The sequence below is a fragment of the Coprinopsis cinerea genome (assembly GCF_000182895.1).
Source record: "Coprinopsis cinerea okayama7#130 chromosome 2 map unlocalized cont3.2, whole genome shotgun sequence".
NCBI lineage: Eukaryota > Fungi > Basidiomycota > Agaricomycetes > Agaricales > Psathyrellaceae > Coprinopsis > Coprinopsis cinerea.
This window is the reverse complement of record NW_003307543.1, coordinates 3,505,540-3,528,098: the sequence shown is the minus strand read 5'-3', so window position 1 is coordinate 3,528,098 and position 22,559 is coordinate 3,505,540. Positions and strand designations below refer to the sequence as shown.

Sequence of the window (22,559 nt, the reverse complement as noted above, 5' to 3'; positions counted from 1 at the left end):
CCTTGAGGTGACTGAATAGATTCAGAAGCCTTGCGGCTGAGTCGAGGCTGCCCTCTGGTACTTAAATAGGCGCAGAACCCACTCGGACTCAACCACCACGCCTATTACCTACTCTACGCACTCGCAGCTTAAGCCATGGCAAAGAAGCCTCAACGTACTCAGGCTGCTGCTGTCACTGACCCCATTTTGAGGGATGGAACTGACAACGACATCGTAATCCCGTACGACGTTCTCAACACCGAACGGCTCAACCGCTAACCCAGCCAATAGAATCATGGGACCTACCGGCGCAGGGAAGAGCACAGTACTACTCCCCTCTCCTTTCTTGCATACCTCCACTGACTCCCGTTACTTACCTCCTTCCAGCTCCTCAACCTCTTCCTGGGCCCTGACCGCAAATCCGAGCACGTCGAAACTTCCGCACGCCTCGTCTCATGCACGACCGTCCTCCAACCCGTCACATTCGACATACCCGAGAGCCACGCCCACCTCCGAAAGAACGGTAAAGGCAGGATCGTGATCGTCGATACGCCCGGATTCGACGATACCTTTGTCGATGATGTGGATATCCTGAAGAGGATTGCTGATTGGTTGGCGAAATCGTATGTGCTTGTGTATTCGAGTGTCAAGAGGAGTCCAGAGTCTTAAAATACGGCTACCTTTCATCACAGATATCGCAACTCGATGAAACTTGGAGGTGTAATCTACGTGCACGACATCTCCCTGGACCGGTTCACCGGCACCGCCAGACGGAACCTCATCATGTTCCAACAAATCTGCGGCGAAGCCGCCTTCCCCAAAGTCCTCCTCCTCACCTCCAAGTGGTCCAACTTCCAGACGAACAAAACCCACGTCGCAGCCAGCCGGGAGAAAGAAATGATCGACCTTCAGTGGAACGAAATGATCGCGCACGGGGCTGGGACTTTCTCCCTCAACCCGCCGAGAGGCGTCAATGAGCGAGAGGAGAGCGAGTTCGCGTGGAAGGCTGTTGAAAACATCCTGGACCGTGTTTCTGAGCAGAGGGAGAAGCAGAGGAACACTGAGAGGGAGAGAGCGAGAGCTAATGCAGCTGAGAGCTTCCAGATTCAACGCGAGCTTGTTGATAAACATAGAGTGTTGCCCCAGACTCATGCAGGGAAGGAACTGAGGGGTTCGTTGAAGGAGGTGATGGAGAGGGCGAAGCATGATCCCGAAACCATGGCGAAGCTTCCACCTGAGATGCAGACCAGGCTGGAGGCGGAGTTGAAGGAGTTCAAGACCCCATTGTCGACAAAGTTGAAGCAAATCTTCGGGGTATACGTATGTGAGTCGTTTTGGCAATACTATGTCGACTGACTTGAACTCTGATGGTGATATACAGCGCAATGAAGATACGTGAAGATCGTTGGGCGCACGTTCAGACACCTGTGCTTTTTACCTGATTTTCTTAACTTATCGTCTCGGTGACTAGGAAAAACTCTCCAACGGAGGAGAACATGGATGAGATAGCGAAAAGTGATTTTATTTAGTCTAGCATAAATAGCAACATACTGTATCATCATGTGTATGATTTTAAGAGGCACGTGTAAAGGCATTTTAGACCAAGACGACCTCGAAGCCAGCAAACCTCGAGAGGTTGACATCAACCTCCAAAGTCTTCTGCCTCCTGTCGTACCTGATCCTCTCCCTCTGGATGATTGGGAAACCGTTGACGAGGACCATAAGAGGCTGCCTATCAACACCAGCAAACTTGACAGTCCTCCACTGCACACCACGCTCAATCTTGTATCCGAAGCGGCCGGAAACCCTGAGGCGGCGGTTGCGGTACGAGAACTCGACGTTGGTGACATCAGACGGGCTGGGGTCGATAGTCTCGCCATCGTCGATGTAGAGCGAGCCAGAGGCGTTGCCACGGGCATCGGGGGCGACGACGATGTCGAAGGGCTTGGTGCGCAGCTCGGCGGTGGTCATGGCCATCTCGGAGCGGAGAGGGAGGACGGCGCCACCGCGGATGTGCATGGGGATCTGGGCGTGCGAGACGCGGTGCTGGGTGACCCAGCCGGTGCGGGTGACGGGGGCGAGCGTGAAGAAGTCGTACCAGGTGTCGGCGGGGAGGTAGTAGGTGACCGAGGTGGAGCCTTCCTCGGTGACGGGGGAGACGAGGATGTGGGCGCCGTAGAAGAATTGGAGGTCGATGGGGAAGGTCTCGGTGTCCTTGGGGAACTTGTACCAGACGGGGGAGAGAACTGGGGTACCGTCGAGGTGAGCCTGGTAGAGGCCAGTGTAGAGGTAGTCAAGGAGGCGGTATCTGCAATTCAGGCGTCAGAACCAGCGGACATGGTTGAGTCTTGGGTGTGAACGTACCGAATGTCGATGGCAGCCCTGGCAGCCTCAGCCGTCTTGGGCCAGACATAGAACTCTTGGCTGACGTGGTTCTCACCGTTGTGCTGAAAACGGCTTCAGTTAGACCAAATCCGGACAAAGGCAAGGGCCTGTTACTCACGTTGCGGAAGAAGGGGTTGAAAGCACCAACGAGGGCCCATCGAGCACAGAGCTCCTCAGTGGTATCGCCGACGAAGCCGCAGACATCGCTTCCGACCAAAGGCATGTTGAAGATGGCAGCAAAGTTGAGCATGGAGGCAATGCTCATGCGGTAGTGCTCCCAAGAGCTAACGTTGTCACCGAGCCACTTGCCAACATCGCGTCCGGCACCAGCAAAGGTCGAACGAGTGATGATGAAGGGGCGGCGTCCGGGGCGCCTGTTGATCATAGCCTTGCGGGTGAAGGTGGACATCATGCTGCCGTACAAGTTGTGGGTGTCGTACTCGGAGAGACCGTTGGCGTGAATGATGTTGGTGTAGGCAGTGCGGGAGGAGATGGGGCCGAACTCGTTGTCGATGGCATAGGGAGGGTTCAAGAGGTGCTCGTCGTCGGAGGTCTGGCGGCGCTCGAGGGTGCTGGAAGATTCTTCGATGACGTTGGAAGAGACACCAGGCGCGCTGGTCTGGATCGGGGCATACCAGTCAGTGCTGCCTTCAACGAAGATGGGTGCGTCAGGGGCGGGGGGCTCTTGGTCACGGGGAGGAGGAAGGTTCTGCTTGATGGCTTCACCCCAGGGGTCGAGGCAGGGGTAGTCGCAGAAGCTGGCGGGCTCGTTCATGTCGATCCATGCTCCATCGATGTTCAAGCCGTCCTCGGCATTGTAGAAGCGCTCGAACTCGCCATTCCAGTACCTGAAATAAGATTGAGTGAACGGCTCGGTGGTCAGATGGTCGTTAAAGACTTACTGCTCAACGTTAGGGTGGAACCAATCGGGGAAGACGGTGACACCGGGCCATACGAGTCCAAGGTGGTTAGATCCGTCTCGGTTCTTGAGCCAGACTCCGAGCTCCTCGCCACGCTCGAAGGGAGGATAGGACTCGTCCGGAAGAACGCCCACTGCAGGGTCGGTCATGACGACTAAAGGAAGAAGTATTAGTAGACAATAATAGATGAGAGTGAAGAAAACGCACTGAAGTGTTGCTTGTTCTCGTGGAGGTGAGAGACGATCTCGCGCATACGGTTCAAGGGGAAGTATTGAGGGTCCAATGTGAAGATGAGACGCCTGTCCATGTAGTCTGACAAAAGGGTAAGCAGACAGAACCAATGCAAGGGCGCGATTCCATACCGATATCGGTCCACATGGTCTCGAGAGGGATACCGGCCTCCCTGTATCGAGCGATAACACTGGCAACCTCAACGTAGTCTGAGGAAGATAGTCAGAGGATGGTCGGCGATGAATTGAAGGAGACATACTCTTGTAGCCAAATCGGCACTGGTGCAAACCGAGACCCCAGTAAGGGAAGAGGGGAGCCAAACCAGAAACCTCGGCATACTGCTTGGCAAGAGCCTCAGGGTTGCTCTCACTACCAGCCAAGAAATAGAAGTCGAGAACACCACCGATAACGTTGTACTCAAGAGAGGTGCCGGTGGCGGTCTCGTTGAGCTTGACGTCCATGCCGTTGGAGTTGAGGAGGAAGACACCGTGAGTACCAGTGGTACGATGCTCGAAATAGACGGGGTGGTTTCCGTAAAGGTTGGTGCCATTGGGGACACCGTAGGAGTCGCGGCTCCAGAGGGTGCGGACCATGCCACGACCATAGTTGTTTGCATCGAGACGGAAGGTCTCAGTGTGCTCACCGAAACCGTAGATGTTGGCACCGGCTGGGAGATCGGTCTTGACTCGGAGGTATTGGTCTTCGAAGATCAAGGGGTGGTCCTTGGTGGAGAAGAGGACTTCACCAGTCGAGCGACGAGAGACAGTGAGGTAGAAGGGCTCTGGGTCGGAAGTGTAGTTGAAGACAAGGTTGGATCGCTCGGGGAGGATGCGGCGGTTGGGTGGGCGAGGGAAGACGTCTTCGGGGACCTCATAGCGCTCATTGTTGGCGTCGGTAATCTTGACATGAAGACGATCCTCTGTAGTAATTTGTCAGGACGAAGCATATGGACGGAATGTAATGAACTTGCCAGTCTCGTAAGCGACGGTGACGCGCAGGTTCTCGATGTCCTGACCGAAGACATTGCAACCAGGAGAGCTGGCCAGAGTAAGGTCAATCTGAGCCTCGCTTCCACCATGAGAATAGGTGGCCTGCTTGGCGACGTAGCCTGGGCAGGCATCGAGGACCTCGGGAGCGACATAAGCCGCACGAGACTTCGTCAGCCATAAGGCAGAGGAGAGAGCGATGGGGACCGTTGTACGCAGCCGCATGGTGGGAAGGCGGGGTTTTCCCTAAGTCAACTTGGAAGAAGCTCGCTCGTTTAAATAGCTGTTCGCGAAAACACGCGGCTTCTAGCACGTCGTAATGACATCGACCAAAGAACCGTCTGTGGGTAAAGAGGTTTGGGCAACGCATGGTTGATCTTCACTTGGCTTCGAAGTCTGGTCCGGCTCCCTGTAGCTCCCAAGTGTCTTTGGGACAATACGACATTCTGTAAGGGACGTTGAGTCATCGATTTCTGCGCAGAAGTGGTTTACAACGGGACTTATACCTCAGTGAGCAACCGCAAGGTAGTCGGTTACTTGCTCCACCTCCAAGTCCGAAATGGCTACAAACTTGGAGCCTGCGTGCCATGGGCGGCGGGGGCCTTCCATGCCATGGTCAACAAGTTCGATTCGACATTCAAAACCGCCCTAGACGAATGTTGACTTTGGGAGCGTGTTCAATGCATATCGTGAAACCCGTCCGAACTAGTCAAAATAGACCCATTAACCCAGATTTGGTCTGGACAGCGTTTAACACCGTCGATCGTCGACTATGATCGATAAAGAAGTGGAGGAGAATCACGACGAAACCGACGCTGGGAGAAATGGCTGTTAGCCATCAAGAATTGGTGGGAAACATCTGATGGTTTTGATGGGCGCTTAGCCCTACGTCATATCCCCCAGTGGCCATTTCTCCTTCGACTTGCTTGAAATTTCTTACTGCTGAAGTATCAGAGTAGAATATGTAAATCCTACATAGGTGCAGAGATGTTTAGGTTTAGCTTGGTTCTGCTCTTCATGATCTTGCATTTACGTTGAATTTCCACGAGAATGCGATCAGACAGTTGAATCCGGAGTCATCGCAGAATGTCGTCGGCCGACACTTGGTGTCAAATAGCCAAAGTCTGACCCTTCTACTTGGTCCCTATATTGGAAGCAGCAATACCCATGCGGACTCTTAGACCCACGGCGAAGAACCCCATTTTTTGAGGTACGAGAGAATCAGAAACCACTTGTTGTTTGTGGTTGGAATGACTCCCTAACCACTTCACCTCTGGACATAATCACGCACAGGCATGATAGCTAGGCCTTACCTACGGGCTCTTATGCTTAGTAGATACTTCCAGAGCACATTCGAGCTCATTTCCGGGTGTTGTTGGCGCGTTCACAAAGGCTATTAAGGTGGGGTATATCCTCATTTGGCAGCACCGGACCTTGCCAAGGGATTGTCCATGTGGATCGTGGTGTGGCAACCCGCCCCAACCAATTCAGTGGATGTGCGACCGTCGCGCCAAATGAGCGCAAATCCAGCGTTACTTGGGGGATGCGGCGGGTAATTAACCCAGCGTGAACGGTGAACGAAAGGATGACGCGGTCTGCGATGCTCTGGATTGTATGAAGAGCGTTGACATGTGCCCACACCGAAGCACTGTACTCTTGATTTCTGCCGGTAAATACCAAATCGAGAGAAGTCTGTGAGAAATCGTCACCGTTGACGAAATGGGGATGGATAATCAGTTTCATCTACTAATCAGTTTCACCTACTTCGTGATTCAGAGAAGGTCAATTCCCCGGTTTCTCCAGACTTTTCTGGGGACAGTCACATCGCCCTCATCCTTGCGCGCTATGTACAGTCAAATTGTATGCGCACATGATCTTGGGCGATCACCCACCTATTCAATGTATTGAGCGCAATCTACTCAGCGGAACCTAATGATGATGGTAGTAATGATATCCCGGATAATTCGGTTGTAACAACCTTTCGCGCACGTGTGAGATAGTATGGCGGGAGAATCAAAATGCGCCTCAATGCGTTCGTTGAAGTGTGATAAAGTCTATGCGCCTCTCAGGCTATCCAAGCCCAGAGTAAGTACCGCGGCTCTCGCGGATTATTGTAGTCTAGACCACCAGTCATGGTCTGGCTACTTTAACCTGTAAAGTACACGATAAAAGTCTCGCACGGGCTATACCAGTGGTACTCGCTACACCTAACCGAGATAGAAAGCGTATAATAAGATGGTCTTGGGATGGACTTGGAAACAAGGAGTCGCCTCTCGATCCTCATTCGAATCAGACGACAACTTGAAGCTGTGTGACAACGAATCGCTTTCAATACTAGAATCATTCGAGGGCGTAATCCATTGACTGTTAATCGATGGTTATCATTATTGGACCTCTGGTATTCACTACCTATTGGAAGAGCCTTCACGCGGAAACCGAGCTCAAGTCGCAGCATGTGCGACTCTGAATTGGGTGCCCTTTCCCAATCTCCGAGTCGGGATCCATTCTTGAACCATCCTTCCTCAGAAGTCCGTTGAAAACCATTAGCTGTAACGACACCGCTCAAAATGAATGCTATACTACGGGAAGGCACCTAATTCTTCTAGCAAGGATCACGGCTGATATACAAGAAGGCAGGGCGTCACGGGCAGAAGCGCACTGGATCCGTCAGCACTTCGCAGAATTGCGAGAGCTGGATTGGTCATAGATCACCCCTTAATCATAGATCGCCGTTTTATTCGAATTGTAAAAGGTAATCTTAACCAGCTCAAGGGACATCCTACAGAGACTATTCTCGCTCGGCAAGCTACTTTCAGCCTTCGAAATGGGAAAAATGAATAAGCGATATGTAGTGACCAACATGTATTTCAACCTCTCGAAGTCAAGTAATACCCGACTTGAGGCACTTTTCCCGGATTAATATCGCCTCCTTCATGTTTGGGCGTATATCGAATGGGTAACATGATGATCTCAAATGCTGTAGGGACGGGTCACGAGTCGGGTATGGTCTCCGTCCCCCACCTTATATATCTCCAGGTGACAAGGTCCCAAACCGCAACATTCCCTAACAGTCCTCAACGAACAATCCTACGTTTCCGTTTCCACGCAAAAGTTCCAATGTCATGATTAACCCTGACTCTGAGATACGATATGTACTATCCAAGATGAAAACCCTATGCAGGGTAGTCGTAAGGATGGCGTCTAGACACCAACGTTGATAGGGGTGCAACCAAGCGCGATAACACCGTCTACACAAAAAAAAAAAAAAAAAAAAATGTACCCATCAATTTCCGCAACAACAACACCAGTCACCAAAACAAAAACAAAAATCACTCACTGAAGCTATTATTCGTGCAGCACACCTTCTGCTGCGTGCAACTCGATCCACCACCAACACCAGCCACATTAATCGCCGTGCACTCGGTCCCAACAAGACCCGTAATCCCCTTCAAATCCAACCCCAAAAGCCCAATCAATCGAGTGGTAGTCCACTCGAGCGCTTTGGTGCTCTGAGCCTTATTGCAGCATTGGATTTCACCTCCGTTGCATTGCGAGTAGTCGTAGACAGCGGAGGGAGCGGCGAGGGCGGTGCTCGCGAGGAGGGCGGCGGTGAGGAGGGTCGAGGCGCGGGCGAACATTGTCGAATTGAGTGTGTGTGAGAGAAAGTGTGTGTGTGCGTGTAGGGTAGGGTAAAAGAGTGGACTGGGTTGAGCTCGGAAGAGAGTGTGGTTGGCTATGAAAGCTCGACGGAGTGGGAGATTCTGAAGAACGTTAGGTCGCAGTGGAACGCTTTATATAGCGAGAGGAGTCCGAGTCGTCCGAACCTGATGTCGACGTGGTGGACTCTCATGGGCCAGCCCAGGCGGCCAAATGAACCCTGAATGAAAAAAAGCGATACAAAAGACGACGCAAATGACGGGAAGCGACGCTAGACCAAGTCTGGGCACCCCAAGTTTACGAGAAAAAGAAGCGAAAGAAGGTATTTGCCGACCATTTTCGGTTCACCACTTATTAGGCGCCCATTCATTTACCTTGTTACGCGAGTTCGGGTCACGGCAAAATGCGGGCCAAGTGTAGATCAATAGGCAGCGGACAGCAGGGATTTCCAAGCAAATTCCACGGAGGCAGGAAGTGAATGTAAGCGATACTAATACATTGCTACAATAGTGATTATCGTTAGAAGAAATAACGTGGATAAAAATGGGTGGCTTACTAGCGAAACGGCAGACAAGTAAAACGGATGTGCAAGGGAAAAAGAAAAAAATGGAGAAATGCTGCGATGCGATGGAAATAAAGAAAAATGCAATTACAACAATTAGAAAGTAGTCGAAAGTGGGAAGAAGAGAGACCAGGGGTCGTAAAAAGTCGTGAAAGATATGATGATACAAGTCGTACTCAGACAGCCATACTATGCCGCCTCAACTCTCCATCGCTGGAAGCCTTCTTACTTCCCCTTCTACTGCGCCCCTCGACATTTACATTACTCCACTTCTTCGAACTGGGCGGCACATACTCCTCGTCCGCCTCAGCCCCATCACTCTCCTCTTCACTGTCGAAATCGTGGTACATCTGCGGCCTGGACTTTTTCCGCCTAACAGGTGCAGGAGGCTCAGGGTCTTCGGGTTGGGGAGATGGCGCGTGCTGCTCGAGAGACGAGCGCCGGGTGGAGGATTCAGGGATTGACTCGGCTGGTGACTCGCCTCGTTGCTTCGAGGATGTGGTGGAGGTTCGCTTCTTTTTCGGTGCTAGGTCAGGACCTGTGTAACCATCGGGTTTGCGCATTTTACTGGAAGAACATGAGTGGCAGCACAGCGGTAAAAATGAAGCGTACATACACTTTAAGACTGGGCTCTGCATAACTGACGACACTCTTTCTCGCTCGTCGTTCCCTGCCGGTCGTTTCGGTGTCGACTTCAGGAGGGGCCAAGAACTCCTTGGGTGGTGGCGGTGGTTCATCTGTATTGACACGCGCTGCATTAAAGGGTCAATGAATCTGGGTTAGAAAACACGAAACGACGAACCATTATTGTCGATAGGTTGGAGAGCACTTCGATTGCTCTTGGGTTTGAACGGTGCAGCCGTGACCGCCTCAACCGTCACAATGGCGGTATCGTCTCCCTCTCGTCGTCGCTTCCTGTCCTTGGGTATTGGCGGTTCGACGTGCTCCTCCTCCTCTACCATCTTCTCCTTTTCTTTACGATTCTTCTTTGGTGGTTCGACTTCCCCTTCCTCCTCAACCACCACATGTCTCTCCTTGCGACTCCTCCGCTCTCTCTTCTCAACGTGCTGAGCCTGGTCCACCACCACATCAACATCAACCTCGCCATTGATAGCCGCAATCTCTTCCTCCAGCTCCGCCTGTCCTGCCTGCAGCCTCACAGGGCTACCAAACGCCGGACTGGCTGGCCGAGCCGCGGACAGGGCTTCGTCCTCTTGCATATTGACGGATAGCAGGCCACTCTGTCTCCGTACAGGCTTCCGTTTACCAAACGCAGTGGCAACACTGAGGTCCATGTGGACGACCGGCGCCGGTGTGGTGGGTCGGTTGGTCGGCAGGGGGAGATTCGAAGCTGATAGTCGGCGCTGCTGTTGAGATTTGGAGGAAGAGGAGGAAGACCTGCGCTTGGGAGGCGGGGTTTCGCTGATTGGTTCCTCTTCTTCGCAGATCCCAGGGACGGTGGGAGGGCGGGCGATTCGCATGGCTTGTGGGGAGGCATCTGGATCTAAATCCATGGGCGGACGTTCTGGACGGCGTCGGGCTTTAGGCGAGGGTGGAGTGGGCGGTGTTGGGACTTCGTGTGGGATATCCAGAGTGGTGCGGAGATAGTTCAAGTGTCTCGTAAGACTTAGTGTCTGTGGCACAGTCAGTATTTCAGAATCTAGAGTACTTTAGAGCGTGCGTACCGCTGCTTCAGCATCTGCCATGATCTTGCGAGACTTTTCTCGCTCGCGTTTGAGCTCGGAAGTGAGCTGAATTTCGGAGGTTCGTAGCCTCAGATTCTCCACATTGAGGGCATGAATTTGAGCATTCAGTTCTTCAATACGGACGCTCAACGTCGAGTTTAATCTGTCATACGTTATATAAACATCCTAGGAACCAAAAGTAAGCTCATACTTGGTGATATGTTTGTTGGCGAGAAGGAATTTCTTCTTAACTGTAAAAACGAAATGAAATGCCACCATTGTTAGTAATGTTCTTCTTCGAAACTGATCGAGAACCAACTCACAGGCTTCAAATTCGTATAGGGCGTCGTTTTGTCGCGCCCCTAAAGAGGAACGCCTGCTCATCGCGACCGACAACGAGCAGAACGAGAACAAGGAACGCAAGTGACTGCCGCCGTCGTTCTGGGTAGCGAGGAACAATACACACGTGACTTTGTTGATTGACAGGCGCGGGCCGCGTTCTGTCCGACGCGACCGTGTATCGGGCGCCTAAAAGGCAAAACCAGAGTTGGAGCTTGATACTTCCAGAGAGAGGGTAAGAACAGAGGCAAGCGGTAGAGGGACCAGCTCAGCAGGTATATCCAAACTTTTGGAATAGTGTCGTATCTCCCTGAAAGCACGGAAAAGCCCAAGAAAGCACGTCAAGCAAGTCCAGTAGTAGGGCAAGTCCAAGCAGCAAGGGCGACCGTGGGTCTGAGGGCTGCTTATGTATATTGTCCCGGTGCTGATTTTAGCCCAACAGAATGTGTTCCGACTCCTCCGCAAAAATGGGTGTATGCCTCAGATTTTCAGACAGCCAAAGGGAAGCAAGAGCAAAGGGTACACTTGAGCATGGATTGTAGAGGTTCCCCCTTATATACATAACTTTCTTAAGGAGAAAATACTTTAAGCTGTCGTTAAGCTCCTGTCACATCAGAAGGAGTTGACTTCCTCAATAGAGCAACTTCGATCTTGGTACTTGGGCCGATAGGAGCAAAGTTGTCGAAATTACATTCAGGGTGCTCTCATTGTGACTGCTACTGTGACTCTACCTAGAAGCTGTGAGGCCTATCTGGTCAAAATTCTACCTCCAGGTCTCCCCAGCGGTCGTATTGGCTTTTAGTTGCCCTCGTCGTCAACGGATGCTGGTCTTACGCGGCTCGAGCAAGGTTCGAACCCGCGCGGCCCAGAAAAGGCAGTGGCCATCAATTCGGCCCTCGTGATTCCTGGTTCCGGTTAAAGCGACCAGGGCCTTCTTCGACCGGAACGATGACGAGCGGCGGCATTGAACAGTTGTTCTCTCCTCTGGTTAACCTCAGACCACCATCATGAAGACAGAAAACCGAACCTTTATCGTTTCCGGAGGGTAAATAACCATGTTCTCCCCAAGTCTCGATCCTTGAAGCGCTGAGCTCCTGTTTCACAGGTCCTCCGGATTAGGAGCAGCGACCGTGCAAGATCTCCTCGCTCAACAGGCCTATGTCTCCATCTTGGACAGGTCTCCTCCCCCGGAAGAGTTCAACTCACCCCGGGTCAAATTCTTCACCGTCGACATTCGGGAAGTCGACCAAATCGAAGATGCAGTCGAGAAGACTGTCGCCTGGACAAAGGAGACCGGTGCTCCTCTCGGCGGAGTTATCAATTGTGCTGGTGTCGGGGTAGCCGCGAAGATCATCGACGCGAGGGGAGAACCCCACTCCCTAGACTTGTGGGACTTTGCAATCGCCGTCAACCTCACGGGTTCCTTTAACCTGTCCCGATTGGCTCTGAAACATCTCGTCAAAGTCGAGCCCGAACAGGGTCCTGACGGCGAGCGAGGGGTTATCATCTTCGTCGCGTCTGCAGCCGCGGTGAGTCCTATCGCTATACACATCATAAGACACTGCTGACATTCCATTAGTTCGAAGGTCAACCTGGTCAAACCGCTTATTCGGCGACTAAAGGCGCCCTCAGATCCATGACTTTACCCATGGCAAGAGATCTGGCGCGACATGGTATCCGCGTCGTTACCATTGCGCCGGGTGTCTTCGACAGCAGCATGACAGCCCACTTCCCAGCCAAGACGAGGAGGAGTCTGGAAAACGAGGGCATCATCTATCCCCGCCGGTTCGGCCAACCCTACGAATTCTCTCGTACCGTCAGATGGATTCTGGACACACCATACGTCAACGGAGAGACGATCAGGCTCAGTGGGGCAGGGCGATTACCCGGAAAGCTCTGAATCGGTGTTTGGTGTTTCTTTTATTCCACGCGTTGTACCGTGCCATCTGCCGACCGTTCTATACTCGAGATTTCATTTGGATCTTGCACCGTTTGCACTCATGGAGATGCTGTCACTCGCGCGGATTTGAACAAAACGAATCTCTTACAGGCGAAGTAAATCCGCTCGGAGAAATGCTCTCACATCCAACGTGTCAGTGTACCCCGCGGCATATGAACTTCAAACGAGGTTTGGTTTCATTCTGGTGATCCCGAGGTAACCTCTCGTTACCCTGCTCATTGCCCATAGAGATCAAGGATCACTCGACCTCGTTGCGGTAGGCCGACGGACAATTCAATGTTACTTGGATCACTCCAACTTTGATGCGTACCGCTCGTCTAAATCTTTGGTACGTCCCCTCCACCCCTACGGTATCATCTCGACATTGAAATCCTTAACGCTAGCTTATCACAACATGTCAGGAAACGATGCACTGTCCGTCGATAAGCAAGGGTCATTCATTCAGTCACGGGTTTCTATTCCGTCATTGTCACCCACCTGGACACCCCTTGACAGGAGCTCCTCGGCCTCAGTCGCACTCCCCTGAATTGTTACCTACATGGCCCAGCCTCGAGGGGGGTGCTCCCAAAATAGCATCATGACTGAAAACTTCAAGGGAGGAGCGACGAGCCGAAAGGATGTTCTTATCCTTTTAATTAGAACCTCGAGGGGACCACCCGTCGCTGATATTCCGAGGAGGGTAACATGCAGGGGTGGAATTCTCCCGAGTCGGTATCACTTATTCTCTTCTTCTTTTGTGCAGATCCCTGCAGACTTCTATCGCGTGGGTGCCAAGTGTGGAGTTGTTGCACTGCGAACCTGTGTTCTACGTTGGACAAGACAACGCAGGTAAGCAGGTCGGTGCTGCGTTAGCAAGGGGTGTAATATCAATACTGATCGCTTTTTGAACGCAGATTGCATACTTTCCCCGACAACGCGGAAAAAAAATGTCTTTTCAAAGCTTTTTTCTTTATGTAGAGGGTACGTACGTATGGATTGATGCTTGTTCAGAAATGACAATCAAACTTGTCAAAACCGTCGTCAGCTGTTGTCGTACTCTTTGTGCCCCTTTGTGGCCCCCAAGTCAACAAGTGACACCCGCCTCCCAGTACTTATTGGAACACTCGACGACCAAACCCCCCGTCTCCCCCCTCGGTCCTCCCCATTCCCCATTCCCTCTTACCCGTACCCCCGTACCCGCATTCTCAATCCCGACTCTCCAAGGCGTTTCATATTTCAGCGCCCATCCCACCGAACGGGCATCATTCCAACTCACCCCGGCGGCAATAGTCTCCGTCGTCCGATGCCGACCAATCTGGGCTCAGGCACACAGCCATGGACGGGCTCCCTGAAACGGCTCAGGAACAAACTGTGGCCTATACCTATAATAACAAGTGTAACAGTTGGCATTGGAAAGCCACCCGCATCATCATCATCATCACGCCCCAGGCAAGCCCATAAAGGACGCAAGTCCCATAAAAGGTCGACTTCAAGTGTAAGAAGCGGCTGTTGTCTCCCACTTCTTCCCCTGCCATCAACGCCCGCCCGCCCTTCTTCTTCTTCTTCCCGCCCTTCGACGTCTTCCTCCCGCCGGGTTCCCGCATTTGCTGTTTCTACACGTCGTCGCCGTTCGCTTTCGCGCTCCCGCCGCCGCTCAATGGCCGATTCAACTTTTGACCCCTCTGCCTCTCGGCTCTCCTTCGAGTCGACCGAGACCCTCATCGATGCCTCGCCTCTCATCCTAAAATTCAATAGGCGGAGTGTCACGAATGCCACCATCTATTCTCACACCTTCCCCGTCTACCGCATTTCCACCAACAAGGACGGGACCAAGACCGATGTCTACGATACGCTGGGCAATGAGACGAGGATAGCCACGATCAAGAGGAGGGAGTTCTTGCCCGACGTGATCAAGTATCGCAATCGGGGCAACGGGACCGCCGCGAACGACGTTGTGAAGATTAATAATTGGTTGAAGTATGAGAAATTGGAAGGCGGACTGTGAGTGGCGCTCCCTTGCCCCCTTTGTTCTTCCCTGGAGGCCTTTCGTCGCTGACCCCCTCGTCTCCGCCTCCTAGGACTGGCGTGTCGTTCGATTCTACATGCGGACAGCTAACATGGAGATATGGTCAGCTAGAGCGATATCGATTAGCAGTACGTAGTATCCCCTTTCCGCGGCATCGCTTGGCTTCATATCGACTAACCCTGTCATTTCTGACTAGCTTTACAAGAGCAAAGACTTCTCCAATCCCATTGCATATCTCGACCTCTCCGAGCCTGGGATCCCTATCCTCTTGAGGATATCACCCGGGTACCAGTACCTCGTCGAAGACATCCTCATGTCCGCGCTGATACTGGAGTACAAGCTCAAGATGTTCGAGCGACTAAAAAAGCACGACTTGCTGTATGGTCCCATTCTCGGGTCTTTGGTTTCGTTTAGGTAGTCCAGTGCATTCTACTCGACGCACGTTCTTCTTCTTCATCGTTCATACTTGCTGCTCTTTCTCGGAGATTGAGCTCAATTCACTGATCCCTAAGCTCGTTTTTCCGACCTTTCTTCGGCCCCCCCATCTATGCTTTCGACATGTTTATAGACTCCACGCAAACGTTTTCTTTTCTCCTCTTTTCGCAAGTTACACCCCATCCATTGTTATTTATTTCTCTTTATAATAGTGTACTTTTAGTAGTTAGTAGGTAGCCCTTCAAGTTCGCCTTCATCATCATTGTTTTCGTCTTTGACGCTTTGGCATTTTCGACTGGCATCGTTTCCGACCTTCCATGACGCACCCTCACAATAATGTTGTTCATCGTCTTCAGGGTCACATTGTACATACACACATAACTGTAATATACAACCATGCGGATTTCTCAAACACACTGGCTTTTGCGCAAGAATTCGAAGTTGGGGCAGCGTGTTCATTATTTAAAGCTGGCGTGGACGGTGGAGACTGGCAACCAAGTGGAGACGGCCTCTCAGCCACCCATCAGCCATACATCAGGCTGGCAATGTGGACTACATGGACATGAAACGCAGCCGCGGAATCTAACCCAACCTGAAACGTATCGCCCTCACAAATTTCACATTCCTTAACTGAGATGTAACCTCGGGTGAAGTAACCTCAAACTCGGAGGGGTAGTATGGATGTACAACTACGCCCACATCCGCTGTTCGGAGCTGAGTCTACCAGTCAGAGCGCCACCCTTCCCGAGATTGAGCCAATGCCATTGGTCATATCCACATCCCTTGAACTCAACACCCTCTCAGGAGACCGGGGAAGGTAAGCGTCAGCGACGGGTCTCCATAATACGGAAACGGAGTACGAAGTAAAATACTGAAAGAACCCCGATCCGAGTCGAGGAAGTTACAGTTCGACGAACTCGCATTGATTGACATCTTCGTGTTCCCGGACCTCGTTTCTCGTATCGACGTTGTCGACATTCGGTCTTTCCGAGGGCGACAATATTTGGACAATGGGAGTCGCAGCTCTCCAACTTGCCCCGACTTCTTGCAGAGATGTGAGTTTGTGGATCTGATGGAAGAAGTTATGCTGTATCATGTCTACCCATCCAATCGCAGATCCCACAATGTGGAGGCTCTTTGGAAGGTCCGACTATCATTGGGCGACTGGGGATTGGTCAGGAGTGCAAGTTCGCCCTTTGGGTAGGACCAAAGGAGACTCCGCCTGCCAGCAGTATGCCGTTGCGAAAAATGGCCCTCGCTATTTGTAGAGGTGAAACGATACATTCAACCGACAGAAGGGAACAAAGATAGGCGGAGTCATTGGGGTCGTAAACAATGCGATGCGAGGAATACGACCTCTGTGGACCCACCATCCATTCCATTCTGAAAGAACTTCTTTGACGCCGGGGCATGAAGTCGATCCATTCACTCCGCCAAGCCTTAGCAGGGCTAGCTCTCGCTTAGCTTGGTCACTACTGTATCTGTGGAAGTAGCTCAAGGTATAGTCAACTGTGCTAGTTCTGTAGGTACAGTTAACCGATGGAGAGCGTTTAGATCCATCGCGGTAGCCTATCCGACAGCTACAAGCGAATGCGGCGATGGCGAATGGGCGCTTGACTCTCGGAACAGCGCGATGGATATGTTTCCTACAAATGCCCGCCGCCTGCTCCTGAGATTGCTACCCGTTGTTCAATCCTCCAACTGGCCTACTTCAAGATTTTCAGTATACCTTTCGGGTTACATCTAGGAGAAGGATATGGAATATAGACATTTAGCACTGTGTTTCTGCTGTGACGCCAAAAAACTCAATCTCTTCTCCCCTCTCCGACGCTCAGTCTAATTAAGGACTCATCAAGGGGTTCTGCTCCCAGATCTCGAAGTGGGGAATTCGTTGACTTGACGTGTTTGAGAAGCAGAGGTCTGCTGGTCCGTGCGGCAGAGATTCTAAGTATTTATTCCACCCGTGCTAGCTTTCCTCTTTGTTCTATATTCTCTCTACCTGAGAGTCTAACAGCGTCCGAGTTGAAAGTCCAAGGGCAAATTTGGTTCTTGGTCCCTAGGCTGCTATTTCTGCCGACTCTGAAGGCTACTCGGAACTCTTGAAGCGTTGTGCATGAGAGCTTGATCTGTTCCACGTCGGCACTCCCTCCATTGGGTGCTAGTGACATTGCTTGTCTTTACAACTGCGAACCTCGAAGAATCTGTCTCTGCCGGAGGCTGGAGCCCCTATTCCTTGCTTTTCCAGTGACGTCAGAACTGGTGCATAAAGTGGCTGTGTTTCGCGGATACCAAGAGCTCGTGGCATGCTCAAGGCTGTAACTTGGTCATCCACCTCGACTGCGCGTGAGCCGAATGCAAACATAAGAAACCCTACAAATAATCCTCGTCATCTGCTGGACTCATGACATCTAATTACCAACCTCTTCCTACAAACTCGGACTCGACCGAGGACCTACATTTACACCAGCACCGACCGCCTTATCCTCCCCACCTCAAAGAACCTAGACGACCGCTCAAGAAGCGATATCTTGGCCTTGTAGCGCTCGGCTTCCTGCTGACTGCGATTATCTTCTTCAAAGCCGGACAATACTCTGCTCGTGTGCCCACTGAACCGTCTCCAACGCCATCGTCACCTGCGCAGTCGACGATTTCAACGACAACGCCCAGCAAACCAAAGCCAACTTCACTGCCAGGAAACGATACCATGTACGGAGGGAAGAAGAGTGTCGGATAGTACGTATCTTTATTCACCGGGTCGACGCTGGCTGACAAGGGTTTAGCTTCGTGAACTGGGGAATCTACGGCCGGAAATACATGCCGACCTACATCCCCGCTAACGACCTAACTCATATTCTCTATGCCTTTGCCAACATCAACCCATCGTCGGGCACAGTCTCGCTATCAGATGTTTGGGCCGACAAAGACATCCACTACCCAGGAGACTCATGGAACACACCAGCCGGCGAAAACCATCTATTCGGAAACTTCAAGGCTATCTACTTGCTCAAGAAGAAACACCGTCATCTGAAGCTACTTCTCAGCATCGGAGGCTGGACCTACTCGCCCAGCATCCACCCGGTCGTTTTAGACCCTGCCAAACGCGCAGAATTCGTCAAGAGCTCTGTCGCGCTGTTGGATGACTACGGCTTGGACGGTCTGGATGTCGATTACGAGTACCCTCAGAATGCTGAGCAGGCGAGGGGTTATGTGGATCTGCTGAGGGAGCTACGGGAAGCGCTGGACCAGAGGGAGAGGGAGAACGGCGAAGGATGCAAGTTTTTGTTGACTGTACGTGTACAGTTCGAGCCCACTTTCGTTCATCTGACACTGACGGCGCGCAGATCGCAGCTCCTTGCGGCCCAGACAACTACAAGAAGCTCCTCGTCGCCGAAATGGACCAATACCTCGATTTCTGGAACCTGATGGCCTACGATTACTGTACGCTCACCTCATCATCGGCTGCCTTTGCAAAATGCTAACGCGTTCACAGCTGGCTCGTGGGACCGGACTGCGAACCACCAAGCCAACCTGCTGGGACCTCCCATCAACACCCACGAGGCACTCGAGTTCTACGTCTCGGGCGGCGTCGCTTCACACAAACTCGTCATGGGCATCCCCCTCTACGGTCGTTCCTTCACCCAGACTGATGGGCCAGGCCACGCGTTCGTGGGCATCGGCGAAGGAACTTGGGAACGCGGCGTTTACGACTACCGTACCCTCCCTCTCCCGCTCGATACCACCTTCACCTACAACGACGAGGACCTCGGTGCGAGCTGGACATACGACAAAACCACCCGCGAGATGATCAGTTTCGATACACCCGAAATCGCGAGGTTGAAGGGCCAATTCATCAGAGACAACGGGCTCGGAGGCAGCATGTTCTGGGAGCTGAGTGGGGACAAGATGCCGGGCGAGACGGAGGAGGAGAGGAGGAACAGGGACGAGCGGGATGGGAAGATGAGGGAAGGCGGGAATATGGGGGTGGGCAAGCAGGTTATTCCTGGGGAGAGTTTGGTTAGGGTGGTTAAAGAGGCTATGACTGGTCATGGAAGCCGCAGTCTGGAAGGGATGGATACGACCCCGAACTGGCTTCACTATCCCAGGAGCCAATTCGACAACTTGAGGCAGGGGATGCCCGATGCCTGACGGATAGACTAAAGTGTAAGGCTTAGACTATCATGTCTGATAATTGATTGTCTCATCATATAATTTCTATCAGATTTACCGCCATGTATTCCGACTTAATGAAATGCTATACTCTCGTGGAACTGACTTATGTAGATGGTCGCAGCATCCTTCAAAACGCCGAAAGCTAGAAACGCGAACCGCAAAGTTTGCTTGATGCGCGCGCACCCGATACTCCTAACACTCCTGATTGACGTGCGTATATATAACCGAAACTCGGGAAAATGGGGTCCTCGGTCTTCTCAAGGTGACCTTTGTCGGAGCACTGCACCCCACGCTATCTTCCCTTTATCCGTCGGGGACTCGGTGTTGGGACAGGGGTAACGAACTGTCCAATCAGGTTGGGTATGTAAGTTACGAGCACTGACATTGGATGCCCTTTTCGTTTCGTTGCATGTTAACTGTTGAAGTGATCATTGATTGGTCTCTAAACTATTCTTCTTCTGGTAGGCCTTTCTCTTGAAAGGTATATTTGTCCAAGGAGGTTTGGGGCTCTCGAGAACGTCCCCGTTCCTGTCTCCCATCTCTTTTCACCAGCCTAGATTCGCCTTTGTTCCCTCCTTAACTGTGATCCTGTCGATCATCCTCTGTGGGCCAAGATGAGTTATGGCGGCGGCGACCCATTTGACGCCCTTTGGTACCTCCAGATTCGCAAGGTAAGCGTTTTCTAATGGTTGAATCCTTTACACAAAGCTCACTCTTCCTCAATAGTACTATGGCGGTGCGTTAATCTCTGCGTTTAATCGTGGTTGTCATGGTCTCTGAGCCCGCCTACCCGCAGTCTTCATCTGCGTCCTCTACATGTGCGACTATATCGAAACCTTCGAGCGAGAGGTCAGTCCGCCGTACACTTACCCTTCACCGTACACTTACACCTCGCCGATCTCGTACACCTCGATACTAAATAAACACTGTGCACTGTGGACGGTGTACGACCTCACTCTTCCAGGTAGAATACATGTGGAAAGGTCCTCGATGGAACCTAGCCAGGGTATTCTTCTTTTTCTGTCGCTACATTCCCATCGCACAGATCCCCCTGTTGTGGTCATGTACGTACGACCCTATCGATCGCTCTTTTCCGTTCCCCGCAAGGGTGAAAGGGTTGAGTACATACTGATCATGTTTCTCCGCTAGTGTATATACAGAATCTTTCCGATAAGGTACGTTGCACTGGCACCAGACCGACCGCTTGCTCGATTGAGAATGGTGTGCTGACTTTTTGATTACTTAGGCCTGTTTAGGTCTGCATGTGACGGTACCAGGTGAGTGGGGGTTTACGTTGTTGTGGCTGAAATCCGCTTACTGGGAGAACAAACCTTCTCACCGCGTTCCATACCCTGAATTGAATTTGCAGCTCTGACGTTATTCGGTGAAGCCTTCCCACTGGGTGCGTGAAAGTTGGCAGTAACTTCAGATGGATCAAGTTCTCCGCACTGACATTCCCGTCGCTTTCGTGGTTAGCTATTCTCCTACTGTGCCTCTATGCGCTCTGTGGGTCGAAACGAAAACACGCACCGCTCTTCTGGGGGAGCTACATTGTACGTTCAACCAATTCCCAGCATCAGCTACTGGTCATTTGTCGTGGAGAGTTGTAACTCATCCACCATCTTTCGGCTACCAACTTGTTTCTACTAGATCCTGATGGCCGCCCTTATCGCAACTCTGACCGTATTCCTCATTGGAACTACTGGTAAGTCGTATGTCTCCAAAGACGAAATCGCCACTATCGTATGTCTAAGTTGTAGCTGACTAGTTCCATGATATATCACCAGTCCCACCGATAGACCAACGAGCTGCGCACTGCTTCCCCATCCATACACCCATTGGCAAAAACTTTATGTTGGCGAACAGGATTATCAGACTTTCGGCGCATTTTGGTACGTACACGATACGGTTCTCAGATCTCTCATCGGTCACGCTGGGATGGGATGGTACGCTAACCTCGGTATTCTGCAGTCATGGCAAGTCTCGCTGCATGGCGCGGACTTGTCCGTTACAGGCAGTCTAAGTCGCCCTTGTTGAAGGCGATCAATAAGGGAGGGATGATGTACTACGCTAGTATCTTTTGTGAGTCTCTCGGATTTGTGCTTCGACTTCGATTGTACATTAACGTTTTTTGAACTGGGATTCAGTGATGGCCGCTGTGGATATCACAGCCAAATACTATTCAGAGAACGTACGTACAGCTGGGTATCTGGCAGTAGTCTAGTCTACGTCTTGCGGAGCTGACCTCTCTCTCTCTCTCTCTCTCCATAGGATCCTGCAAAACTCGAGATCTTGGCTTAGTGCGTCTTCCTCCCCTCCACCACACAACTCGTCTTCCTTCCTCGTACTAACCTACTTACCCTCTCCCCTCCAGCATCTCTCGTTTCGGCGCACCAATCATGGCCAACCGCCTCCTCCTCAAGATGTACAAAAAAGTTCGAGACGGAAACGCTTCAGCCGCTGCGCCCACACCGAGCGTGTCGATGAAGTTTGCGGCGAGGTCGAGGTCGAAGATGCAGAGTATGGCACCCAGCGAGTTTGGGTCTGTCAATCTCAATCTGAAAGAGATGGATGCGGAGAGGGGTCTGGGAGTCCCCAGGGAATCGGATGGGAGGAGGACAACGCGTATGTCGAGTGTAACCCAGGCTTCGAGCACGGTGATCTCGTGTAGATCTGACTCTTGATTGTGGCTCGAGGTGAAGCCAGCCATATTGCAGTGAATTTCTCTGATTTGTCCCGTATTCTTATTGCCTATTGACTATTGATGAACTGGCCTATGCGGCCACACTTCCCGGACGCGAAAGCTCTTGTTGCCAAGTTATATACTAGGTTGGAGCCTCCACTTTGCCCCACCACCGGCGCTAAGTACTATATTGCCACATCCCCATGGGCGGTGCCTCAGCTGATGGGTACGCGGATATGCTATTCAATTCACTGGCACTGAACTTTGGTGTGGCGAAGTATTGAATAATTTGAATGTCAGCGGAGGACAAGAAATGAATGGAGATGGTAAATCAGTCCTAAAACTGACGTACTTAGTCCCCCCTTGGAAATGCTATGTTTAGATCATACCTCCTGACACACCGGGTCGTACCTGCCGGGTGTTTTCAAACCCTGGGGAATTGTCGAAAGAGAACCTGTTTTATGATAGATGACGATTGTCGTAAACATTCAAACTTCTATTCGCCTTCAATTGCAATCTTCGAGACGCTGACGTTGCGCTGACAGCTTGAGGTAGTAGTAAC

At 51.7% G+C, this 22,559-nt stretch overlaps 8 protein-coding genes across 8 annotated transcripts; 5 read left to right on the top strand and 3 right to left on the bottom strand.

Moving 5' to 3' along the window:
- Window positions 1-135: 135 nt before the first annotated feature.
- On the top strand, window positions 136-1,378 carry CC1G_04877 (hypothetical protein; the record flags this gene model as incomplete). The annotated part of the gene is made up of 5 exons (XM_001840981.2): window positions 136-221; window positions 271-304; window positions 367-602; window positions 672-1,299; window positions 1,361-1,378. 5 exons carry the CDS (start codon window positions 136-138, stop codon window positions 1,376-1,378), a joined length of 1,002 nt encoding a protein of 333 aa, XP_001841033.2.
- A 197-nt stretch (window positions 1,379-1,575) lies between these two features.
- CC1G_04876 (alpha-glucosidase) lies at window positions 1,576-4,726 on the bottom strand (the record flags this gene model as incomplete). The annotated part of the gene is made up of 8 exons (XM_001840980.2): window positions 1,576-2,287; window positions 2,344-2,426; window positions 2,483-3,212; window positions 3,267-3,438; window positions 3,492-3,596; window positions 3,647-3,724; window positions 3,775-4,434; window positions 4,468-4,726. 8 exons carry the CDS (start codon window positions 4,724-4,726, stop codon window positions 1,576-1,578), a joined length of 2,799 nt encoding a protein of 932 aa, XP_001841032.2.
- Window positions 4,727-7,830: 3,104 nt separating this feature from the next.
- On the bottom strand, window positions 7,831-8,139 carry CC1G_04875 (hypothetical protein; the record flags this gene model as incomplete). The annotated part of the gene is made up of 1 exon (XM_001840979.2): window positions 7,831-8,139. The coding sequence occupies one exon, from the start codon at window positions 8,137-8,139 to the stop codon at window positions 7,831-7,833; it is 309 nt and encodes a 102-aa protein (XP_001841031.2).
- A 757-nt stretch (window positions 8,140-8,896) lies between these two features.
- On the bottom strand, window positions 8,897-10,789 carry CC1G_04874 (hypothetical protein; the record flags this gene model as incomplete). Its single annotated transcript, XM_001840978.1, has 6 exons — window positions 8,897-9,287; window positions 9,337-9,472; window positions 9,523-10,354; window positions 10,406-10,568; window positions 10,617-10,656; window positions 10,729-10,789. The coding sequence occupies 6 exons, from the start codon at window positions 10,787-10,789 to the stop codon at window positions 8,897-8,899; spliced, it is 1,623 nt and encodes a 540-aa protein (XP_001841030.1).
- Window positions 10,790-11,751: 962 nt separating this feature from the next.
- On the top strand, window positions 11,752-12,724 carry CC1G_04873 (3-hydroxyacyl-CoA dehydrogenase; the record flags this gene model as incomplete). The annotated part of the gene is made up of 3 exons (XM_001840977.2): window positions 11,752-11,789; window positions 11,850-12,273; window positions 12,324-12,724. 3 exons carry the CDS (start codon window positions 11,752-11,754, stop codon window positions 12,642-12,644), a joined length of 783 nt encoding a protein of 260 aa, XP_001841029.1. The 3' UTR covers window positions 12,645-12,724.
- A 1,616-nt stretch (window positions 12,725-14,340) lies between these two features.
- On the top strand, window positions 14,341-15,127 carry CC1G_04872 (hypothetical protein; the record flags this gene model as incomplete). The annotated part of the gene is made up of 3 exons (XM_001840976.1): window positions 14,341-14,684; window positions 14,762-14,837; window positions 14,906-15,127. The coding sequence occupies 3 exons, from the start codon at window positions 14,341-14,343 to the stop codon at window positions 15,125-15,127; spliced, it is 642 nt and encodes a 213-aa protein (XP_001841028.1).
- A 2,320-nt stretch (window positions 15,128-17,447) lies between these two features.
- Window positions 17,448-19,290, top strand: CC1G_04870 (chitinase; the record flags this gene model as incomplete). The annotated part of the gene is made up of 5 exons (XM_001840974.2): window positions 17,448-17,487; window positions 17,685-17,877; window positions 17,925-18,432; window positions 18,486-18,582; window positions 18,635-19,290. 5 exons carry the CDS (start codon window positions 17,448-17,450, stop codon window positions 19,288-19,290), a joined length of 1,494 nt encoding a protein of 497 aa, XP_001841026.2.
- Window positions 19,291-19,928: 638 nt separating this feature from the next.
- CC1G_04869 (hypothetical protein) lies at window positions 19,929-21,998 on the top strand (the record flags this gene model as incomplete). Its single annotated transcript, XM_001840973.2, has 13 exons — window positions 19,929-19,985; window positions 20,041-20,050; window positions 20,111-20,163; window positions 20,475-20,489; window positions 20,561-20,591; window positions 20,684-20,716; window positions 20,791-20,867; window positions 20,965-21,019; window positions 21,102-21,206; window positions 21,286-21,396; window positions 21,462-21,505; window positions 21,586-21,614; window positions 21,689-21,998. 13 exons carry the CDS (start codon window positions 19,929-19,931, stop codon window positions 21,996-21,998), a joined length of 930 nt encoding a protein of 309 aa, XP_001841025.2.
- Between the last annotated feature and the right edge of the window lie 561 nt (window positions 21,999-22,559).